The 23,291-nt window shown below is 34.2% G+C and overlaps 2 protein-coding genes across 2 annotated transcripts in view; both read left to right on the top strand.

Annotated features, from left to right (window-relative positions):
* pacsin2 (protein kinase C and casein kinase substrate in neurons 2) overlaps positions 1-23,291 on the top strand; it is a 401,742-nt gene that overhangs the window by 291,679 nt on the left and 86,772 nt on the right. The window lies entirely within an intron of this gene.
* LOC148969321 (ribonuclease inhibitor) overlaps positions 21,855-23,291 on the top strand; it is a 51,929-nt gene continuing 50,492 nt past the window's right edge. Inside the window, exons 1-2 of the mRNA XM_089126988.1 lie at positions 21,855-22,023; positions 22,131-22,301. Of these exons, the coding sequence (XP_088983114.1) occupies positions 21,974-22,023; positions 22,131-22,301 (221 nt within the window). The 5' untranslated portion in view covers positions 21,855-21,973. The remainder of the gene's footprint in view (positions 22,024-22,130; positions 22,302-23,291) is intronic.

Raw genomic sequence — 23,291 nt, 5'->3', positions numbered from 1 at the left:
TCGCTGTACACTGGCAAAGAGGGGACATTCTGAATGATATCTATCCAACCAAGTGGGGACTTTGTGTGTGTGTGAACTGGCAGTGAAATCTTTCTTAATTCCGCTTACATTATATATCTATTATATATATATATATATATATATATATATATATATATATATAGATATAGAAATATATATAGTATATAATATATTCACATAGAAAAACGCTGTTTTAAATTGTAATAATATTTCACAATATTACTGTGTTTTTAAAAAAAAAATAATTGCAGCCTTGGTGAGCAGAAGAGACTTCTTAAAAAACATAAACAATCTAACCGATCTAAAACTATATATTTCTATACTACTAACAGCAGTGTCGCTGTACACTGGCAAAGAGGGGACATTCTGAATGATATCTATCCAACCAAGTGGGGACTTTGTGTGTGTGTGTGAACTGGCAGTGAAATCTTTCTTAATTCCGCTTACATTATATATCTATTATATACATTATATATATATATATATATATATATATATATATATATATATATATATATATATATATATGTATATATATATGAAGAGTTCAGATGCAAAAGCCTCTAAGTGCCGTTCGAAATATTCTTCAAAAATGATCATTTTTTATCAAACTTATATATTCAAGTTCAGTAATTTCACTTAAATGACAATTAATAGGTAACCTTCATTGTAATTTAAGTGAAAGTACTGAATTTAAATATACAAGCTTGAAAAAAATGATCATTCTAGAAGAAAATTTCAAATGGCATTTAGAGGCTTTTGCATCTGAACTCTTCATATATATATATATATATATAACGCTGTTTTAAATTGTAATAATATTTCACAATATTACTGTTTTTTTAATCAAATAATTGCAGCCTTGGTGAGCAGAAGAGACTTCTTTTAAAAACATAAACAATCTTAAAGATCTAAAACTATATATTTCTATACTACTAACAGCAGTGTCGCTGTACACTGGCAAAGAGGGGACATTCTGAATGATATCTATCCAACCAAGTGGGGACTTTGTGTGTGTGTGTGAACTGGCAGTGAAATCTTTCTTAATTACGCTTACATTATATATCTATTATATACATTATATATATATATATATATATATATATATATATATATATATGAAGAGTTCAGATGCAAAAGCCTCTAAGTGCCGTTGGAAATATTCTTCAAAAATGATCATTTTTTATCAAGCTTATATATTCAAGTTCAGTAATTTCACTTAAATTACAATTAATAGGTAATCCTCATTGTTATTTAAGTGAAAGTACTGAATTGAAATATACAAGCTTGAAAAAAATGATCATTCTAGAAGAAAATTTCAAATGGCATTTAGAGGCTTTTGCATCTGAACTCTTCATATATATATATATATATATATATATATATATATATATATATATAATATATTCACATAGAAAAACACTGTTTTAAATTGTAATAATATTTCACAATATTACTGTTTTTTTTTATCAAATAATTGCAGCCTTGGTGAGCAGAAGAGACTTCTTAAAAAACATAAACAATCTTACCGATCTAAAACTATATATTTCTATACTACTAACAGCAGTGTCGCTGTACACTGGCAAAGAGGGGACATTCTGAATGATATCTATCCAACCAAGTGGGGACTTTGTGTGTGTGTGTGTGAACTGGCAGTGAAAGCTTTCTTAATTACGCTTACATTATATATATATATTATATACATTATATATATATATATATATATATATATATATATATATAAAAACACTGTTTTAAATTGTAATAATATTTCACAATATTACTGGTTTTTTTTTATCAAATAATTGCAGCCTTGGTGAGCAGAAGAGACTTCTTTTAAAAACATAAACAATCTTACCGATCTAAAACTATATATTTATATATTACTAACAGCAGTGTCGCTCCACACTGGCGAAGAGGGGACATTCTGAACGATATCTATCCAACCAAGTGGGGACTTTGTGTGTGTGAACTGGCAGTGAAATATGTCTTCATTACAGTTAAATTATATATCTATTATATACATTATGTATATATATATACTATTTTTCTTATTTAACGCTCTCTCTTCATATACTTTCTATGCTTTGTTATGCAGTCCCTAACAATTTACTTGCCATAGTTATGTGCCATTGCACACACACGTCTATATTACTAACATATACATGTATTAACACAGAAGTGTCGCTGCACACTAGCCAAGAGGGAACTTTCTGAATGATATCTATCCAACCAAGTGGGGACTTTGTGTGTGTGTGTGTGAACAGTGAATTGAAGTGGCAGTGAAATACACATCCGTAAAGAGGGTCGCACACCGAATGAGAAGCGCAGCGCTGCGCCACGTCTAGGACAACTCCAAGTATCGCACACCGGACTCACACTTTCTCATCAGTGTATGGCCAGCAATATTGTTATGTTTAATGACATGAAATGAAGATGTTTGTTCTATGTTATAATTGTACTGTACAATTAAATACAATCGTTGCTGAGTCTGCAGTCTGAAAACTACCTCAGAGCATCAGTTAACTGAATGAATTGAGAATCTCACATAAAAAACCCAATTACATCAGCAATTGTCATTCAAGCAGCTGATTTATGTAAATGAATGCAAAACTAAATTTATTGCAGCATAGGGCAAAGTCAGTATACATTATCAACGATTTGAGACAATAAAATAATTTAAACTTTATATAAAACTAAATGGCACTCTGTGGCGGCAGCAGGATTACGTTCAAAAGGTCACGGGCGACGTAGCCGTAAGTACAGAGTCAGTGTTTACAAGTTGAACGCATAGGTTGAACGTGCAAACTAACTAAAACGCTGTTTACAAAAAAGTAATTAAAAGGTAAAACAACGATGTCGGACGATTTTGATTCTGTACTTCCGGCTACGTCGCCCGTGACCTTTTGAACGTAATTACGTAATACGTGACGTTACAAACGCGCCTGACAGAATAGAGCTAGGCTAGCATTTGTCCTTAGAAAAGTTACATTTTTGGAATAAGTTTTGAAATAACCGATCGTTTTGCATGATAAGACCCTTATTCATCGTCTGGTGTCGTTTAAAGACATTTGAAGCTGCATCTGAAACTGTTATTAACCGTCTTTTGGACCTTGGACCGTCTGGTTCCCATGTGAGTCCATTATATGGAGAAAAATCCTGGAATGTTTTCATCAAAAACCTTAATTTCTTTTCGACTGAGAAAAGAAAAACATGAACATCTTGGATGACATGGGGGTGAGTAAATTACCAGCAAAAGTTTTTTAAGAGCCACAAACCTGTATATAAAACTCTTTTTATTCTAGATACACTAAATGCATACAAAGAATAGACAGGATTTTGATGCAATATGCAAAAAAAGTCAGAACAGTCACACAGCTTGATCAAACAGGATCATGTTATTTTATGTTTGAGATAGATATAGATAAATAAAAATATAAATATTTAGACATTTTTTTTACGTTGATCTTACCTAAATGTTTTTTTTTTTTTTTTTTTTTTGTTAAGAGTTTAAGTAACACATGGAAGCTTGATTTCAATCTTCGAATTAAACTGAAAAAAGTAGCAAATAAATAGAATAGAATAAAGAGTTTTTTTGGTATGTCAGAAATACTACAGAAACTGAATAAAGTAATCCAATGTAAAATAACACTGGATAGTCTTTTTAGTCCAGACTGAATTAAATACAAAGGCTATTAATTCTGATTGCTTAGAATTAATGCTATATTCTGTTGTTTTAATTCAACAGAATTAATGACACATATGGCTGCGTTCACTTTAAGAACGGATCCCTGTCTCATTTGTACTGTCTGTCTGTCACACGCGTTTAATGCTTATTTAAGACATTAGACTGTCTTTACGAGGTTACTCACCAATACCAGAGTTTTGACATAATGTCGCGTGTTTTTAACTGTTAAAGCGATATAATCCAGGGATAAAACGTTTGTTTCAGGCGAGCTGTTTGAGGCGGATTGGCTTTACTGTATGTGCACGCAGTGAAAGACATCTCTGAGAGTGCGCAAGCACGGGATGGTTTAATATTGCTTGAATGTTTAAACTAAAACTTAAAAAGACGTGAAAATTATAAACGTTAGTTACCATCATAGGTTACGATGCAATGCTGGCCCGATTGTGCAAGTGAATATTTCGTCGTGTCCCGACTCCTAAACCAACCCGGTCTCATCCCAAATCGTCATATAACTGACGTTTTGGGACGTCTTTTGACCATACGTCAATATTCGCCTTTTTAGGGCCCCCTTAAACGTCGGTAGATGAGGTTATGGGATCCTAACTCTACCCCATACCTAAACTTAACCCTAAACCTAACCCGTCACCTAACTGACGTTAAAGGTAAAGCGTCAGTTGTATGACGGCCCGGGATCGCCATCTACCGACGTTTAAGGGGGCCCTAAAAAGGCGGATATTGACGTATGGTCAAAATACGTCCCAAAACGTCAGTTATATGACGATTTGGGATGAGACTGTGTTACCTAAACGCGAGTGTGTATCGACAGCTGCAGCGCTTAGTGTAGGGCTGCAGCTATCAATTCTTTTTGTAATCGATTAATCTAGCACTTAATCGATCGATTAATCGAGTAATCGGATAATTTGTTTATGTGTGTTTTTAAGCAACCAAAACAAATAATGAATTACGAAAATGATAAGGTGTTTGGCTTTTATTTATTTAAAAGAAAATAGAGGTATTTATTCCAACTGCAACATTTGGCTCCACAACTAATTATTGCAATTTTTACCCGTGTTTATAAGTGCCAGTGCCAACAATTATATAACAATACAGTTAAAACAATTTACTGTAAAACCTGTTACATGTAGCCCATAACATGTAAAACTTTGAATACAAACTTAAATAGTAAAGCCTATTTGGCCTTAGTTTTGTCTTCTTAATACAACATTACAAAAAAAGGATTGCACCTTCTGCAAATTACCCACCTGGAAACAAAAATATATTAATATAAAATATCAACCCAAACAGGTACACAAATGTGTACAATTTATAAAAAATAAATAAATGGAAATAAAACAATTATAAATAAGAATCAGACTTTTTCAACTGTAATCTCAAGACAAACATCAGAGTGTGTGTGTCTGTGTGTCTCACAATATTTGTTCCTCCATCACGTCCCGGTGAATGTATGCTGAAATTTTTGTTGCGTGGCTACATAAAAGTTTAAGCATATGATGAATTGCCGCAATTGGTCTGACTGGCGCGTGAGAGAGACATGGGTGCACGCGCTCGCTTACCTCTCTGCCGTCGTGCGCGAGCCGCGGTTAGGAGCTCAACATCTCGCATGCGCGCTCGCACTAGATTACAGGATATTTTAACTTGCGAATTAATATGCGGCGGTAAAACTAGTCGATCACGAGTGGCTCAACAGGTAGATCTATAGACGAACTCATCTTTCAGGCATTTGACCGAAGGGATATACACGCAGCGTGAAAAATCGAATTGCGCGAGTCTCACGCTGAATGCGTGAGAGTTGGCAGCCCTGCCAGGTATACTTTGCAGACACATTGCATCTTGTTCTCTCCCTTTATAAACATATAATGATCCCAAACTTTAGACATTCTCTGCAATTTATGAAGTCATATGTATCATGCGCTGTGGTGTGCTTCCTGAATAACGGTCCGTGTGAAACAATCAGATCCCTGCGTGCGCCATAGGAACTGCGTCATTTAACGAGGCTTCGAGGCAGATTTTTTGCCTCAAGGAATTTTTGTAATCGAGTAACTCGAGTAACTCGAGGAATCGTTTCAGCCCTAGCTTAGTGCTTGCCTAGTGCAGTGAGACGAGAAGACGCCGCACCGCGTCCGCGAGCCCTTTATATGGAAAAAATCGATTCGAGGCCGTTGAGAATCGATTTTGAATCGGCCACATTTTAAAAACCGATTAATCGAAAAATGAATTTTTTTTGCCCAGCCCTAACACACACACACACACACACATATATATATATATATATATGAAGAGCTCTTTTCCAAAACGCGTTAAACGACATTTTTAAAAAAAAATGAGTTTGTGGTGTCATTCTGCTGCGGACAGAACCCTTTCACTGCTCTATCAACGTTTCATGCCGAATCGCTATATTTCCTTGTTTAAAATGTACTGCAAGATACAGTTTCTTTCCAAACCACGATAAGCGCCAGCCCTGTTTTTAGCCTAAACACGATAAATCCTCAAATTCAATGAGCGCTCTACACAATCCAGCACGGCGGCACTCTGAACAGAGGTTTATTATGTTCATTCATTCCTCAAAATGAGTCCTAGTTTTCTAGTCGACTAGTAGTAGATCATTTAAGCCATTTGTATTATCAGTAATCACATATATTGATTTAATTAAATGGGAGAGAAACCATATGAGCGTTTTTAATTGCATATTCCGCATCTCAACGTATGCATAAAGCTTGCCACAAAGAACCGGCAAAAGTAATGATTATGCATGAAACATTTGAATTGTTTATTAATAAACTAGTGTTTTCTGTCAGACCCCGTTTACACCTGGTATTAAAATGCGATCTGTATCCAGATAAGTTATCCGGATAATAAAAAACGCATGTTAATGCAAGGTGTAAACGCGTTGTGATCGGATCGTGATCGGATCTGCCTGACCACATCTGGAGGTAGTCTGGCTCGCATTGTGTCCGGATCTTTACTAGGTGTAAACGCAATCTGGTTGTTGAAACCACATATGTATATTTTACTCCTCCCAAAAATGCTAAAAAATAAACGAGTGAGAGCGTGTTATATAGGCTATATGTCATGTTATAGCCTAGTCAGATGCGACACGCGACACGCATCACCGCAGATGAGCAGCTGAGCGTCTATTCAACGTGCAAACATCGCAAATAAAAGTGAAAGTAAGTCACAGACGCAGTTAACACATCTTCAAGTAAAGAAACGAAATTATCTTACCAGGCCTGTTGCCACTCTCTCTTATTGATGTCTCTGATTTGGAAATTAGCTGATGATCAATAAAATGCCGCTCAGATCTGTTGCTTTTGGTGGCGTGCAATCCAATAAATCTGCATATAACGCAGGAGGTGAAGATCGGATTTATATCCGTTTTGCAAAAACACATTTATGTGGCCAGGTGTAAATGGAATCAGTACTTATTATCCGGATAACTTATCTGGATACAGATCGCATTTTAATACCAGGTGTAAACGGGGTCTCAGTGTCAGCAACAAAGATAAAGTTGATGATGCTTACTCGCCATCTTCGCAGTGAACGCGCATAGAGAAACGCATACTTCGAATTAGCCTACATACGCAGAGAGTTGCCAATTTATTTTAGTTTTTAATTGTTTTGTTTAAAAGTAGATATTTAAAGCTTTCTGTAGCTTAGTTCTCAGGCCTGTGTGAGGCAAGCATCGCGGTGTTTCGGTTCATATTATGAGACGCGCTCCGGTTCACCTGCGCGCCTCTGTGTCCTGATTATATTGTCTGATATTTACTTCTAATGTATTAATCCAGTCAATTTGTCGATGAAACATTTATTAAAATGAAGATACAATTTATATGAAACGAAATTTACAAGCTTTCTACAAAACAAAACTTAATAAGTGGTCAAAATCATGTCTGACGCACTCCAAATATTTTCCGATATTGGGCAGCTTTTGAATTTTGATCCTATCTTACTCATCTCATGCGGTTCCCTTTTCATAGCCTACTCAACATAGATGAAATAATAAAAATAAGTAATGTAATATTATTAAAAACAAATGTGAAATGTTTATTTATTTTTTTTTTTTTAAACTTATATTTAAGCGTCATGCTGCTCCGCTTTGCTCACATGTTATGTAGCCTGTGTGTGTGTGTGCATGTGCTGGAGGGGTGCCCATCCCTTTTTTGAATATCGTTATCATATATTGATCATTTTTAATAATTCGTTTTTTTCATGCATATGTTGAAATTGGTACTATTTGTTTGAGGTTTATTTCGATTTATAGCGTTTTGGAAAAAAATAAAATTAACTTTTAAATTATCATTAACAATATTGTTGTTTGATTTAATAATTATTGTTCAAAATGTTCAGACTGAACCAATAAAACATTTAAACAGGATAATTTGAATATTCACAAAATGTGTGGGTCTAGGTAAAAAATGTAGTTTTCCTGAAAACTATTGAAATGGATTTATAGCGTTTTGGAAAAGAGCTCTTCATATATATATAAATGACATAAAACATAAAAGCCTGCCGGAAAAGATGGGTCTTAAGGCAAGATTTAAAAAACATGAATACTTTCACTGTTTCGCACATCCTGTGGCAGCAGGTTCCATAAATAAGGAGCTGCAAAACTAAAAGCCCGGGACCCCATAGAAGTAGTGCGGGTTCTAGGGAGAACAAGAGTGAGCGAGGAAGACGATCTTAAAGTCCGAGATTGAATATAGATATTAAGAAGGTCCAATAAATATGAAGGGGCAAGGTTATTGAGTGCTTTAAATGTCCGCTTTGGACAGTATTCATGTAAATTATGTCGGTTATGTCTTAAACAGTTGTGAGTGTATCGGATGTGCATCAGTGCAATTGGATCCGTATGTCATTGGAAATAATCCGACGTCTTAAAGTGAAAGTGGCAACAAACATAATGTGGTCTGTGTCCTTAATATTGATCAAGCAACCAAAGAAAAAGAGAAAAGCAATCACAGTTTGTTAATAGCTTTAGTATAATAAGGATTAATTATATTTAATTTACACAAAGAATATTTCTGCTTGAAAGAATAAAGAAGGATGTATGCATGGTTATAAAGAATGCATACTGTATATCATCCATTGAAAAGGCTGTGTTGTACTTTAGGAAAAGTGGTTTTTATTTAATTTTAAGAAATATTTTTTAAATCACAGTAGTTAAATCCGTATCTGTATTGCATGTTCAGACTTTTAAATCATTTATATTAATAGGTTAATAGATGTTTCCTTCGGGAGTGTATGGGTTTGTACATTTTATTCTATTCTAAATTCTAAATTAACGCATTACAATTTAACTAAACCCATTATATTTTAGTCGACTAAAATCCAATGTGATCTCATGAGAATACGTATGCATTTGTACGTAAAGTGTAGTTCTATCATACGTACATATAATTACGTTTTATATGCGCAGAAACGTATAATACTGACGTATTTACAGAACTAAAATGTAAAATATTTACGTTATTGACAGCACAAAAACGTAATTTATTTACATTTGAACAAATCCACCGATGTACACATTTGTACATATCACAATTTATGCAAATTAAAATCGTAGCATTATGTTTTGACTCTATTGCATTCAACTGTCTTATTCATTACGTTTTCAGTCTCATTTATTGATATAATACTCATAAATATTAACATTTTGCTCGTTTCGCCTGCATGGTGTTAAACAATACACTATAAAACCTTAAAAATACATTCTTTAACTTTACTCGTTTAACCATTTTGTAATATAGTTTATTTGTCGTGAGGCACAGAAAGTGTTTTCTCCTATAAAACAAAACATAAATTCACAAAAGACATCAATTTTATTAGTTTGATGTAATCCAAATCTTTAGAATCCATAGCCTACGTTGTTTACAAGAAAAAAAATCCTAATTCAACCTTTTATCCAGTCGTGATCTTCGCCTCCATTCTCAGCAGCAACCGTACACGTCAAATCCCGCGCTGGTGATGAATTCAAATTCAAAAATCGCGCCCTTGAGAAGCGATACGTCGTGTTTTACGGCAGAGATATCAAATGGTCATTGGCTCTTCCCTGCCTCATCACAGATTGAGACATGAAGGACTCTGTGACGGTTGGTTTAGTTCTTTTGAAATAGTGCGAAGCTGCGAACTGAAGCCGGATGAACATTTTCATTGATTATTAATTTAAATTCTGCTCTGTACTTCATACAAAACTATTACAATGTTGCCAGAGAGGACTGCGACTGCAAAGCATCTTCATGTGAACGGCTTTTGGTAGCGGTTTTGACATTTTCGCAATAAATATATTATTGTGATTATACTTGTCTGTTAATCACGTTTTTCTTCATAATTGTAACGTTATTTTTACGTAGTTTTAACGAATTGTTAGGGGTAGGTTTAGGGGTAGGAGTAGGATTGGTGGCTCAAAATATATTTTAATGCCATATTGTTAATACAACTGCCATTTCCCAACACATCTGTCCATTATGTTTTATCCTTTTTTTATATTCTGTATAAAATACACTGTAAAAAAATGTCTTGTCAAATTAACAGTAACTTACTGGCAACAATTATCCAGTACTTGCTGTATTTCATTCAACAATAAAATTACTTTAACACTAACTACAGTACTGTTAAGCATACTGTAAAATCAAATAACATTATTTTACTGTAATTTCTTACCATATTAAAGTACAGTATTACACTGTTAATTTTTAATAATACTGTATAGTATTATACAGTTATGAAATGTTATTGTATTTATTTGGTGCTACTGTGTAACCTGTAGAATATGTAGAAAATCCGTAGAAATAGAGTATTATTTAACAGTTAAAATAATATTTCTATGGATTTTCTACATATTCTACATGTTTGCACAGTAGCACTATAGGAAATAGAAAAAAGAACAAATGAAGCTTTAACTGCTCAAGGTTTATTGTGTATTTTCAAATTACATTTACATATATACATTTAAATACATGAATAAAATTAAATACATGAATAATAATAATGTAATATAATACAATTTAAATCATGCATGAAAATCATGAACAATCATGCGTTTCAATTAATGCAAAAATGATTATGAACAGGTAAAATAGAAAAGATTAAAGGGGCGCTATCTGATCAATCTATTAGAAAGGGGGGGGGCTTAAACTAGATAGTCTATTGGTTTGAGATAGACTGTCTAACTGGTCAGACTGGTCTGTTGCTGATTTTAAAGGGTTTTGGGCTCCTTTATAACTAGAGGACCAGATTTGCAGGGCTGGGAGAAATGTATAAACTAGCTTTGACGAGTAAACCACCAATCCAGATGAGTATTACAAAATGACAAGTTGCACTCAAAAAAAAAATGCTGGGTTGTTTTAACCCAATTTTTGGGTAGAATATGGACAAAACCAAATGTTGGCTTAAAAATGCAATGTAAAAATTTAACCCAACGGCTGGGTTTGTCCATATTTGGCCCAAAGTTGGGTTAAAACAACCCAGCATTTTTTAGAGTGTGTTATCCAGTGTCCTTTAAAAAAATCTAAACACAAAACAATATCATCATGCACATGTGCCATGAAAAACTTGCATTACGGTATTAATAATCATTTATATGCAGACTTAATGTTCTAACATTTGCAATAGGAAGTTCTCTATCCAAGCTTTTATGCAACTGAACCAGAACAATTCTTAACAACTTGCAGATAGGCAATTATCTGTTCAAAATTCACAGATAGCAAATAATCTGTTTAAAATGTTCTCAGTGGGTCAGTATTTGGCCAAGGTATAGTAGTAGTAGTTGGATAAATAGAATAATTAAATTAGATTAGATTTACAATTCATCGGTCGTCAAGATGGATGGGGTCTTCTTAATATGCACAGCTCACACCTGTGGAAAAGGAGAACAGACGAGACGTTTTTACAGTAAAAGCGTTTTTGTTGTTGTTGTTTTTTTTTTAGCTAAACAGCAAAAACAGACAAAATGATGTCTAAAGTGTAGTTCACTTAATACTATCTTGTTTGTTGGACTGTTTAAAATCAATTCATTTACGGTCACGTGAAAACGTCAATCTTGCTTGTGTGATACTAAGTTACATCGTATGACAAAAGAAGCTTGACAGGGCGTCTTTCCCTTCAAATAAGTAACGTTACATGTCAGTTTACACATAGTTATAAAAACAATTACGATATCAGACAATACTGTAAATGTCACACATAGCTTTGTATTTGGACAAAACTGCACTTCTTGGGCGCTGCGGTAGAGACTGTCACTGAGGTAAACATTAACGTTAACTTAAATAGCAGATTGCCAGGTCAGGATTTACATAAAAATAAGCGTGAAAAAATCAATAAGAGGAATCGAAACTTTAATTTTATAACAACAGGCTAATCCGAATCCTAACCTTGGATATCAGATTTAAGGATACATTTATCGATTTTCAATTCCCAACCCTATAAAGTTATAAAATAATGAACGTGCAGGCGTTTCCACCGACATAACGTGGTAAATAACAAAACTGATTAGACCATTTTGACCTTATAAGAGGCTATATATGATATACATGTTAATAAAATCACATTTAATCAAGTAACTTCATATAGTTCATGCCGCGGCCAGTTCTAACCTTAATCCGTTAATGTAAGTAACTGATATGGTTTGCATAAAATATAAAATTACTAACCAGATATATCATATGTAGGCTATGGCGAAAACATTGCAGACGACAGCGGCGCGATGCATGGCCTGCGCGCTCTCACAGAGGGAATAAGGGAACTGAAGAGTTCTTCATAAAATGGCAGCTTGTTGTGGTTATTTTTCGCAGTCATTTCGTACTTATGTATTTAAATTGACAGTAACATGTCCCTAGGTTACATTGAAGAGTGTCAAATTGTACATCTTATAGTAAAATGTCTAGAATAGATTAAATTGAATACAGAAATTGTGGTCAGCTATTCTATATAACTTTAAAGTTATAGCAAGAATCCATAATAATTATTACTTACCAGATGAAGAAGTTCCTGGTCGGCAGAAAAGACAGCGGCACCACTGACACGACAAACTCTTTCAAAATTCAAATGCGCTCTCATGCACACTGAATTAAGGCTGTTAATGGTCACTGGCCCAGTGCTACATTTCTTTTTTTTTTAATGTAAGAATAATAACATTAGAGGTCTAGCAATTTTACCCGTGGAACTGTGTGTCGAGTTTTTCGCGGTCAGTTTGCACTGCTGTATTTAGATTAACAGTAACTGATAATTTCCCAGAATGCATTGAAATTCTACAGTAACATACTGTCAACTGTGTGCACAGTACATAATTGTTGAAAAAACAAAATAATACTGTGAAAACAACTAAATTCTACTGTAACTTACTGTACATAGATTATACAGTAAGAAACTGTTGACAAAAACTGTATAATCCTGTGAAAACAACAGAAATCGTTTACAGTGTAGTTATGTTTAGGTTTGGGATTAGGGTTATGGGATCTTACATAAAATGGTAAAAAGGGATATATACAGATATCTTTATGACATAGAATATACGTAAATACTTAACGTTTTGTAGCTGTAAAAACATAATAATGTTACTTTTAAATGTTGCAAATACGTATATATTATACATTTCAGCATCTATCCAAACGTACAAAAAAGTATGTTTTCTATCTTTGCAAAAAACTTAAAATACCTACGTATTAACAATGAGACCAGGCTGCTAAAATCATATTGAATTTCGTTGACTAAAACTAGACTAAAACAATTCAGATGACTAAAATATGACAAACTAAATGGCATTTTAGTCAAAAGACTAAAACTAAATCAAAATTTGTTGTCAAAATGAACACTGCTTTAGTTTGAAAATTACTTCAATTATCTTTTTAACTGTTAACTGGTTTCAATCTTATTTATGGAACAGAACGTTTTTGTTCAGGATAGGTCATTTCTTCTGTTCTGTCGCTCACCTCCACAGGGATCGATCTCGGCGCCCTCCCTTTACTCGTTCTACATGCTACCATTGGGTTCTATATTTTAATAAGACATGGTGTTGCCTTCCATTCTTATGCTGAAGACACCACAATATATATACACCTATTGAGAGAAATGATCCGTCTGCTTCCATTTCTCTTTTATTATGCTAAGATGAGGTTACATCTTGGCTTGCAAAAAAATTGTGTCTTTAAATGAACACAAAACTGAGGTGATAGTTTTCCCCACTGATAATTTTAAGACCACCAGCATCGCTTTGAGGAGCCTCTCTGCATTCAGATCTATGCGGGATTAGGTGTGCTTTTAGATGGGCCTTCAAAAAGTGATAAATATCTTCCGTAACTGCATCTAGTTTATCAACTGCATCTAGTTTTTATTTGAGAAGTTGCACAGATACTTGAACATTGGTAGCTGTATTTGTAAGCGCTCAGACCAGTTTACCTAAAACACCTTCCAGCCATCCTGCATTGAAATGTAAATGAGTGTGGGGGGATTTGGAATCAGGGGCGTAGCAATCATTTCAAAAGTGAGGGGGACAGAATGTCAAGCATTTTACATGGTTCATGTTTACATGAAAGACTAAGACTTGTGTATGTGTTTAGTTACTTCTTAATTTTTCAGTTTTTTTTTTAGATTCAGAATATGTTTCAGTGTGAAATACGGTAGAAATATCTTATTCATTTTTGTGTTGATAAGTTTTGAACTTAAATAACAGTCTTGGAAATAATATGTAAGCATGTGCCTGTACAGTAAATCAAGTTTTGTTTGCCAGAAATCAATTCATGTAAATCGAAAGATCTTAGTTTAGCCAAGACTGATCGTGTGATCACTAAGTGAAGAGTTTTGAGAAGTTGTTCAATGTTGTATTATGTTCAGAGTTTTAGCAGTGTTGTGTCGAAGTGAAATATGTAGTTTGAAAGATGTAGTCACTGAATGCATTAATACAACTCTAAAAAGAAAAACAACAACAAAAAAGCAACCTGTAATAGCAGCTGCAAATGGGGCCTTATTTATCACTCAGAAAGAATTAGTGTTAAACACATTTACACAAACTCTAGACACAGAAGGATCATATGTTCCCCACATCACACCAGGACATTTCACTCAAAATTGTGAAATATTTCACTCATTAAGTGTTTGATTTACTCATTCAACTGATGTTCAAAACAACTGTGTAGTTACAGTGCTGCAAAAAAATGCAGACATGTTTCTTTATAAAATAGCAGACACAATACCACTGATATTGAAAAAAAAAAGATCTAAATCAACTTCTAGGTTTGGGTGAAGTGAGAGGGTCACAGAGACAGAACTAAAAACCTAATTTGTCAAATTAACTCTAAAAATAAAAGATATTCAAGACTGTGGTATAAATAATTGGATGATCTGACCATAACTCATACTATCCTTGATTTTCTAACTTAGGACATTTCCTTTGTGTGTGATTACATCGCCCTCCCCCACACTAATTAACATATCAATGCAGTATGGCTGGAAGGTGTCTAGGTGAAGTGGCCTGAGCGCTTACAGTGGCCTGAGCGCTTACAAATACAGCTACCAATGTTCAAGTATCTGTGCAACTTTTTAAATAAACTACAATAAACTAGAGAAAATGCTGGGATTTACCCTTCCAAATTTATTTTGTAATGTTTTCTTTTGTAAAAATGTATTTAAAAAATAAATAAATACAAGAATTAGACTATCTACTGTTAACTGCAGTTTGTTACATTATCCATGTTTACAATACTGCACAAAATTATTCCTAATTTTCCCCTTTTGTATAGATTAAATTGGTGATTAAACTGAGACTAACACAAACACTTGTGGAGGTGTTTAGTTAAATATAATTGTTTTTTTTTGTTTTGTTTTTAATTCAGATTATATTTCAAAATGGTATTACTGTATAAATATTGCAAATTTTGGTCTTATTCATGTTGTGTTAGGTTTTGAACATCAGTTTTGATTGGAGAATGTAAAGATGTGCAATTTGGTCTTTATAGAACATAAAGTTCTGTTGGTGTTTGTGTTAAGTGTGAAATACATTCATGTAAATTGAAAGACGCCATTGAATAAAAAAATTCCAAAGCAAAATTAAATGATCCACAGTTTGTCACATAAGCCCATTTCACTCCGAGATTCTAGAAAATATACTGATAATTTGTCCCTTGATCTTTTGATTTCTGTTCATCGACAGTCCCAGGGATTACAGTATTGTAAACATGGATAATGTAACAAACTGCAGTTAACAGTAGTTTACTTCTTGTTTTTATTTATTTATTAAATACATTTTTACAAAAGAATATGTTACAAAATAAATTTGGAAGGGTAAATCCCAACGTTTTCTCTAGTTTATTGTAGTTTATTTGAGAAGTTGCACAGATTCTTGAACATTGGTAGCTGTATTTGTTAGCACTCAGGCCACTTCACCTAGACACCTTGACACCTAGACACTAGACCAAGCCATACTGCATTGAAATGTAAATTAGTGTGGGGGAGGGCGGTGTAATCACACACAAAGGAAATGTCCTAAGTTAGAAAATCAAGGATAGTATGAGTTATGGTCAGATCATCCAATTATTTATACCACAGTCTTGAATATCTTTTATTTTTAGAGTTTATTTGACAAATTAGGTTTTTAGTTCTGTCTCTGTGACCCTCTCACTTCACCCAAACCTAGAAGTTGATTTAGATCTTTTTTTTTCAATATCAGTGGTATTGTGTCTGCTATTTTATAAAGAAACATGTCTGCATTTTTTTTGCAGCACTGTAACTACACAGTTGTTTTGAACATCAGTTGAATGAGTAAATCAAACACTTAATGAGTAAAATATTTCACAATTTTGAGTGAAATATCCTGGTGTGATGTGGGGAACATATGATCCTTCTGTGTCTAGAGTTTGTGTAAATGTGTTTAACACTAATTCTTTCTGAGTGATAAATAAGGCCCCATTTGCAGCTGCTATTACAGGTTGCTTTTTTGTTGTTGTTTTTCTTTTTAGAGTTGTATTAATGCATTCAGTGACTACATCTTCCAAACTACATATTTCACTTTGACACAACACTGCTAAAACTCTGAACATAATACAACATTGAACAACTTCTCAAAACTCTTCACTCACTTAAAAATTAAGAATTAACTAAACACGAAAACAAGTCTAAGTCTTCCATATAAACATGAACCAACGAATTCTGAACAGCAAAAAATAGTGCATATTGCTGCCTGTTGTGTGTGTGTGTTTATTCAACGCATTCTCATCCTTTAACGTCATATAGAACGCTATATGCAAAAACGGCGCTATACTACGCACATGGCACCTGTTATCATTAATATAACACGTGCTGTGAGAGCTAAGTTTAGGTGTGGGGTAGGGTCTGCGTATCATATTTACGCTAAAGGATTTATGACGACTTGGGTTCGCGTGTTATATTAATGATAAAGGGTGCCATGTGCGTAGTATAGCGCCGTTTTTGCATATAGCGTTCTATGACGTTAAAGGATGAGAACGGTCTGGTTTATTATATATATGAATGATGTGTTTTGGTAGTTTTAATGCGTTTTGAATGTGAAATGTACTGCAGTGAAGCTGAAGTGAAGAGCTTAAAAAAGTGATAAGTATTTAGAAATAAATACATTCTAATTTAATTTAATTTAATGGGAATATAACATTCTAATGTTGTGGGTTAACAGATTATGATTGGGTTACAAGCATCACCTGATGTCAGTCAGGATAAAAATGTAATGATAAAAAATAAACAAATCTGGGTAATTTAAGCCCTAAGGGAAACAAGGTTGTTGTTTTTTTTTACTGATATTGGCCAATATGAGGGACCACAACCCATAAGATTGGTCTTTCATTACAGAAAAGAGGCTCTCCAGTTTGATGGTAAAGGGAACAATGTGTAATTGCTGCTAATATACTGTTATATACTGCTGCTAATATGCTAATATCAAATAATGTTATATCTTTTTATAATTGTATTATGAAATATATGCCTTGTTAAAAAGAATTGAAACATGTTCATAATTGAAACCAAAAGGAGAATTATAAGCATTCCCCAGACTTACTGCTGCCATTGCATTTTATTTATCTAGAGTCTAGATCATGTACAGTTTAGCTTGTGTGGAGACCTGCAATTATACCTTAAAGAGATATTTCTGCTTGATTTTATTGAGTTGATAAACTAGATGCAGTTACGGAAGATATTTATCACGTTTTGAAGGCCCATCTAAAAGCACACCTAATCCCGCATAGATCTGAATGCAGAGAAGCTCCTCAAAGCGATGCTGGTGGTCTTAAAATTATCAGTGGGGAAAACTATCACCTCAGTTTTGTGTTCATTTAAAGACACAATTTTTTTGCAAGCAAAGATGTAACCTCATCTTAGCATAATAAAAGAGAAATGGAAGCAGACGGATCATTTCTCTCAATAGGTGTATATATATTGTGGTGTCTTCAGCATAAGAATGGAAGGCAACACCATGTCTTATTAAAATATAGAACCCAATGGTAGCATGTAGAACGAGTAAAGGGAGGGCGCCGAGATCGATCCCTGTGGAGGTGAGCGACAGAACAGAAGAAATGACCTATCCTGAACAAAAACTTTCTGTTCCATAAATAAGATTGAAACCAGTTAACTGTTAAAAAGATAATTGAAGTAATTTTCAAACTAAAGTAATATACACTGTAAAAAAAAAAAAAATCATGATTTGTTATCATAACGTTGTTTCTTCTGTCAAATCAACTTAGATAATGTATGTGGTTCAGATGACATAATATTTTGAGTTTCTGATTATAAAATCAATCTCCTTCATTGTATTAAGTCAATTTTTCAATTTCAATGAACGTAAAGTTTCAAGGCAACCAGGTAACTTCATTTTTTAAGTTAAACCAACAATAATTGTTTTACAGTGCACACATATCAGTCAAAACTGCTTGTAAAATGTAAAATATAGTCAAATACAACTATTTGTATATTTGTCAAATACAACTTATCAGTAGGCAATAAGCTTAAATGCGATATGTGGACCAATCATATACTGTAAGTATAAAGCCACAACAGAGAATTAATTTTTTAAAGCAATAACTTTCCTGTATTGTCCACAACATAAAGCTTCTGATGTTTTATAGGAATTTCATCGAAAGTGTTATGATATTCTGTATTATTTGTTAGTATGGAATTGCTACTGAGGTACAGACAAAATTATTAAGAAAAGTAACAATGGCAAGTAAATTGTTAGGGACTGCTATAACCAAGCATAGACAGTATCTATGAAGAGAGAGCGTTAAATAAGAAAAAAATAATATTATGAATGATAAGAGGCGTCTTCTCGCCTCTGCTTTCGAACTGTTGCCGCTGGGCACTTCATAATAACTGCATGCTATTAATCATTAGTTAATCATTAGTAAATAGTTTATCTGTAATTTATAAAGCATTAATAGACATTAATAAGAAGTTTATAAATACAGCTATAAATGCTCTATTCTTGTGTAAATGCTTTATTCTTTATTTAGAAGCATAATATTGTGTTTAATCATTGTATTTTCATACTTTATTAATGATCAATTTATAATTTCCTAATGAAGAATAACATTATTTACAAACCAGTTATTTAGGAGTTGTCAGTGATTCATGAGATCACTTAAGTGTATTTAAATGTAGTAAATGCAAGAAGTTAAGCATTTAGTAGTGGTCAGTTAACTTTTTTTGGCAGCTCATCTAAAGTGAGGAATAGTTATATCTTGTAAAGCATTCATAAATTAGATTTAAAGGCTCAGTTCTCTTCTAAACAGAAAAAGGAAACAAACACAACACAACAACTTTGAACATAAAAGAACATACAAATATTTAACTGAGCCTTTGAAATCTCTTTTATAAATGCGTTACAAGGCATAACAGGTCCTCACTTTAGATGAGCTCACAAAATAGTAAACTGACCACTACTAAATGGTTGATAACTACCTGAATTAACATTGGATTACAGTAGAAATACATGTTAAAAATGTATTAACACACTAAGTAACTATTACTATATGTCTGAATAATAAGATGCATGAATGCACATTGAAATAGTTTATTAATCATTTACTCACTTTCTAAGTGATCTTATAAACCACTGACAACTCCTAAATAACTTTATATTGGTTTATTATTATGGTTTATAATGCTATACTTCATTTAGAAATCATAAATTGTTCATTAATAAAGCATGGAATTAAAATGATTAAAACACATTATAGATATGCTTTTAAACCAATAATCAGCAATTTATAAAGACAGCTATAAAGCTATAAATTCTTTAATATTGTTTTAAAAGCATATCTATAATGTGTTTTAATAATTGTATTTTCATTAGTTAAGCATTTACTATTGCTTAACTAATGATTACTAGTGTGGGGTTATTAAATTTACTGAAAGTACCTTAACTAAGCAGCTCTACAGTCTCAGAGGCTTTGGGACAGCCAGCCATTCAGACAATAGAGAAGTGTGAACGACGTGTGTTAATGGGCCACTGCAGTTCCTGCTCCAGCCTACAGGAGCGCTGCTGAGTATGGGCTTAAACACACACACGTGTGTTAGTCCCCACTTGGTCAAAAGTTAAAAAAATTCACCAGAGCGTTTTTTAGTTGATTTTAACATGTTTTAAGGCATAGCTAACAGGGGACTTGAAAAATGTCCCCACTTCCCTCGGCGGTCCCCTGTTGGTGAGTGTGTAACGACACCAAAGTCCCCTCTTAGATAGGTAGACAAGTACACACACACACACACACACACACACACACGTTTTGCTTTCACACTGTCAGCGTTTGTCGCGCGAGATAGACTTGACCCTCCCTTCGCCACCAAAGCATTTTACTATGACCCTCCAAAATGATTGTGAAAAAGGCATGACAGATCATGTATTGATTACTTCTGTACTGGTCTGTGCTTGGCAAAGATGTTCAGATATCTCTATGTCTAGTAGACCTACACCAACTGTGATGCAATTTGGGAAGAGCGCCCCCCGACAAATCTAGTGAGAATCACAATGTTTTTTTCTCTCTCATCAAAACTGAATATGTTCATCAGTGGTTAGTCTATATCAAGCAGGGACACGTTTGTGTGCATTATATTTTGTGATTTCACCGTAATGATTAGAGAGTCTCCGCAACTGCGATAGATTGAAGAGCGCGTCTGACTGAAGACTACGCGCGCGCCGCCACGAGAGACACTATGTATCCATGACACTGATGCACAAAAATGCACACTATGCAAGATTTGTACCTTAATATAAAAGCTTCAAATGGGTATCAGGCTGTGAGTGCAGAAACGCTCTGCGTGAGACAGTGACATTAAATACAAGTACTCCACGGTGAGTCTAGGGGTCGCTGTTTGACAAAAACTGAATTCCTGCATAGTGTGCTTTTAAGTCCCAAAACTGTAAAACTCGACACACATTCACATCACATGTTAATACAGCGTTAGAATTACACTCACAGGACACGTATTCGCAATCAGAAAAGTTCATTATTTGCTCATGCTTTAAATCTTTGCTGGGTAAACATTTTATTGGCATTCTGTTCTGACATGATGCACTTTTTCTAAATGCGTACTGATGCGTCTGATTTTTGTTGGGCCAGACCCACCTGATAGCAATGGGGGACCGAGACCGAGAGAGCTACATGGGAAAATATGCACCAAACAAGCCCCTTTGAAATGTTTTCAGGAATACAAAAGTTGGGTGACCCTCTATGGAAGTAAAATAATGCCAAATGTTTTTGAAACAAAAAGCATGTTGAATTTCAGCCCATAAAAATGCAAGCCTTAAAAATTACAATGGATTAAATGCAAGCATGGTTAACGCAATGCATATTTTTTCAGTTGGTGCAATTCAACATGCTTTTTGTTTCAAAAAAATTTGACATTATTTTACTTCCATAACCCTCCCCCTAGACTAAAAAAGTTGGATGATCCTCCCTTCAACAAAGAATAAAAAGACATGACCCTACCCTGTTTTTCCTGTGATGGTCCTTTCCATAAATATCAAACCGTCCCTTAGTTTGTTCAGGTGTATTTGATAAGGGTTTGAGCTAAACTCGGCCAGAAAGTGGATCTCAAAGGCCTGAGCTGAGAACCCCTGTTATAAACTCTACATGAAAAACACATTAATATTACTGTTTGTTTTGTTCTCCACACAGGTTACATAGCTGTAAACTCACCGTTCAATCTTGTCGGAGTTTGTCTTCAGTTCTTCAATCCTCAAGTGTCCTGAGAGAGCTGGACCTGAGTAACAATGACCTGCGGGATTCAGGAGTGAAGATGCTTTCTGATGGACTGAAGAGCCCAAACTGTCGGCTACAGATACTGAGGTCTGAACTCAAATACTTGCAATTGATTTTATCTTGCATTAATTATGTAAAAATCACTCTGCTAAGATTTATTCTGTACGCAATTATATTGTGCTTTTCTTGTTCAGATGTGCCATGTGTAATTTCACTGCTCAGTCTTGTGAGAGTTTATCTTCAGTTCTTCAATCCTCAAACATCCTGAGAGAGCTGGACCTGAGTAACAATGACCTGCGGGATTCAGGAGTGAAGCTTCTTTCTGATGGACTGAAGAGCCCAAACTGTCGGCTACAGATACTGAGGTCTGAACTCAAATACTTGCATTTGGTTTTATCTTGCATTAATTATGTAAAAATCACTCTGCTAAGATGTATTCTGTATCCAATTACATTTTACTTTTCTTGTTCAGATGTGCCATGTGTTATTTCACTGCTCAGTCTTGTGAGAGTTTATCTTCAGTTTAACTTCAGTTACAACAGAGGATATTTGTTACATTTATATAACACTTTTCTGGGTACTGTCTATGAAGTAATATCTAATAGACCAATACTACTTTTGTGTCATCGAAGGGTAACACCCCTTTTTGGGGGAAGACAAACAGATTCCTCTGAGAACAGAACTCGCTCTAGATCTGCAAAGTTTCTTGATAACAAAAATGGCACAGACATACACACTCTCTTTGCCGGCAGAGGACCGTGAGCGGTATTTAAAGAAACTACTGGATACAGGGTTACAGAGGTGTACCTTTGAAATAGTTGAAAACTGGATTAATGACCCCACGCAGTGGCCAAATATGGACTATTCAGACATCTCCCACTATCTCGTGGAATCACCAAGTAAGTAGCCTATTTTTTTGTCATTAACACACTCACAGTATGACAAACTAGACGATGAGGCCATGTCACTTGGACCATATTTAACTTGATTCAAGCTATTGTCATAGTTTTGTCATAGCTCAGTGCCGTACAATGTAAACCTTTTTACAATTTTCAAAGTCCTATCACTCAAGCAGCAACCAGCCAGAAACCAGCATACAATGTCACTCGAGTCTCCTTCACTGATTAGTCTGGTATACTAATATGATTATTGAGTTGGCAGTTTTTGGCCAAGTATATGTATAACTTTGAACGGCGCAACACAACTCCTTGTTCCTTTTAGTCTGGGTTTCTTTGTACATTAATGTGAAAATGCCCCTCACATAAATGATTCCTATAACGCATATCAGTAGATTAAGTAGCCGCCAGAAAGTTGAGTTTTACATCAACACATTTCCAATGTTATTTATATAATTT

The sequence above is a fragment of the Pimephales promelas genome, chromosome 24 (genome assembly GCF_988280905.1).
Source record: "Pimephales promelas chromosome 24, fPimPro1.hap1.1, whole genome shotgun sequence".
Lineage (NCBI taxonomy): Eukaryota > Metazoa > Chordata > Actinopteri > Cypriniformes > Leuciscidae > Pimephales > Pimephales promelas.
This window is presented reverse-complemented; position numbering and strand designations above follow the sequence as displayed.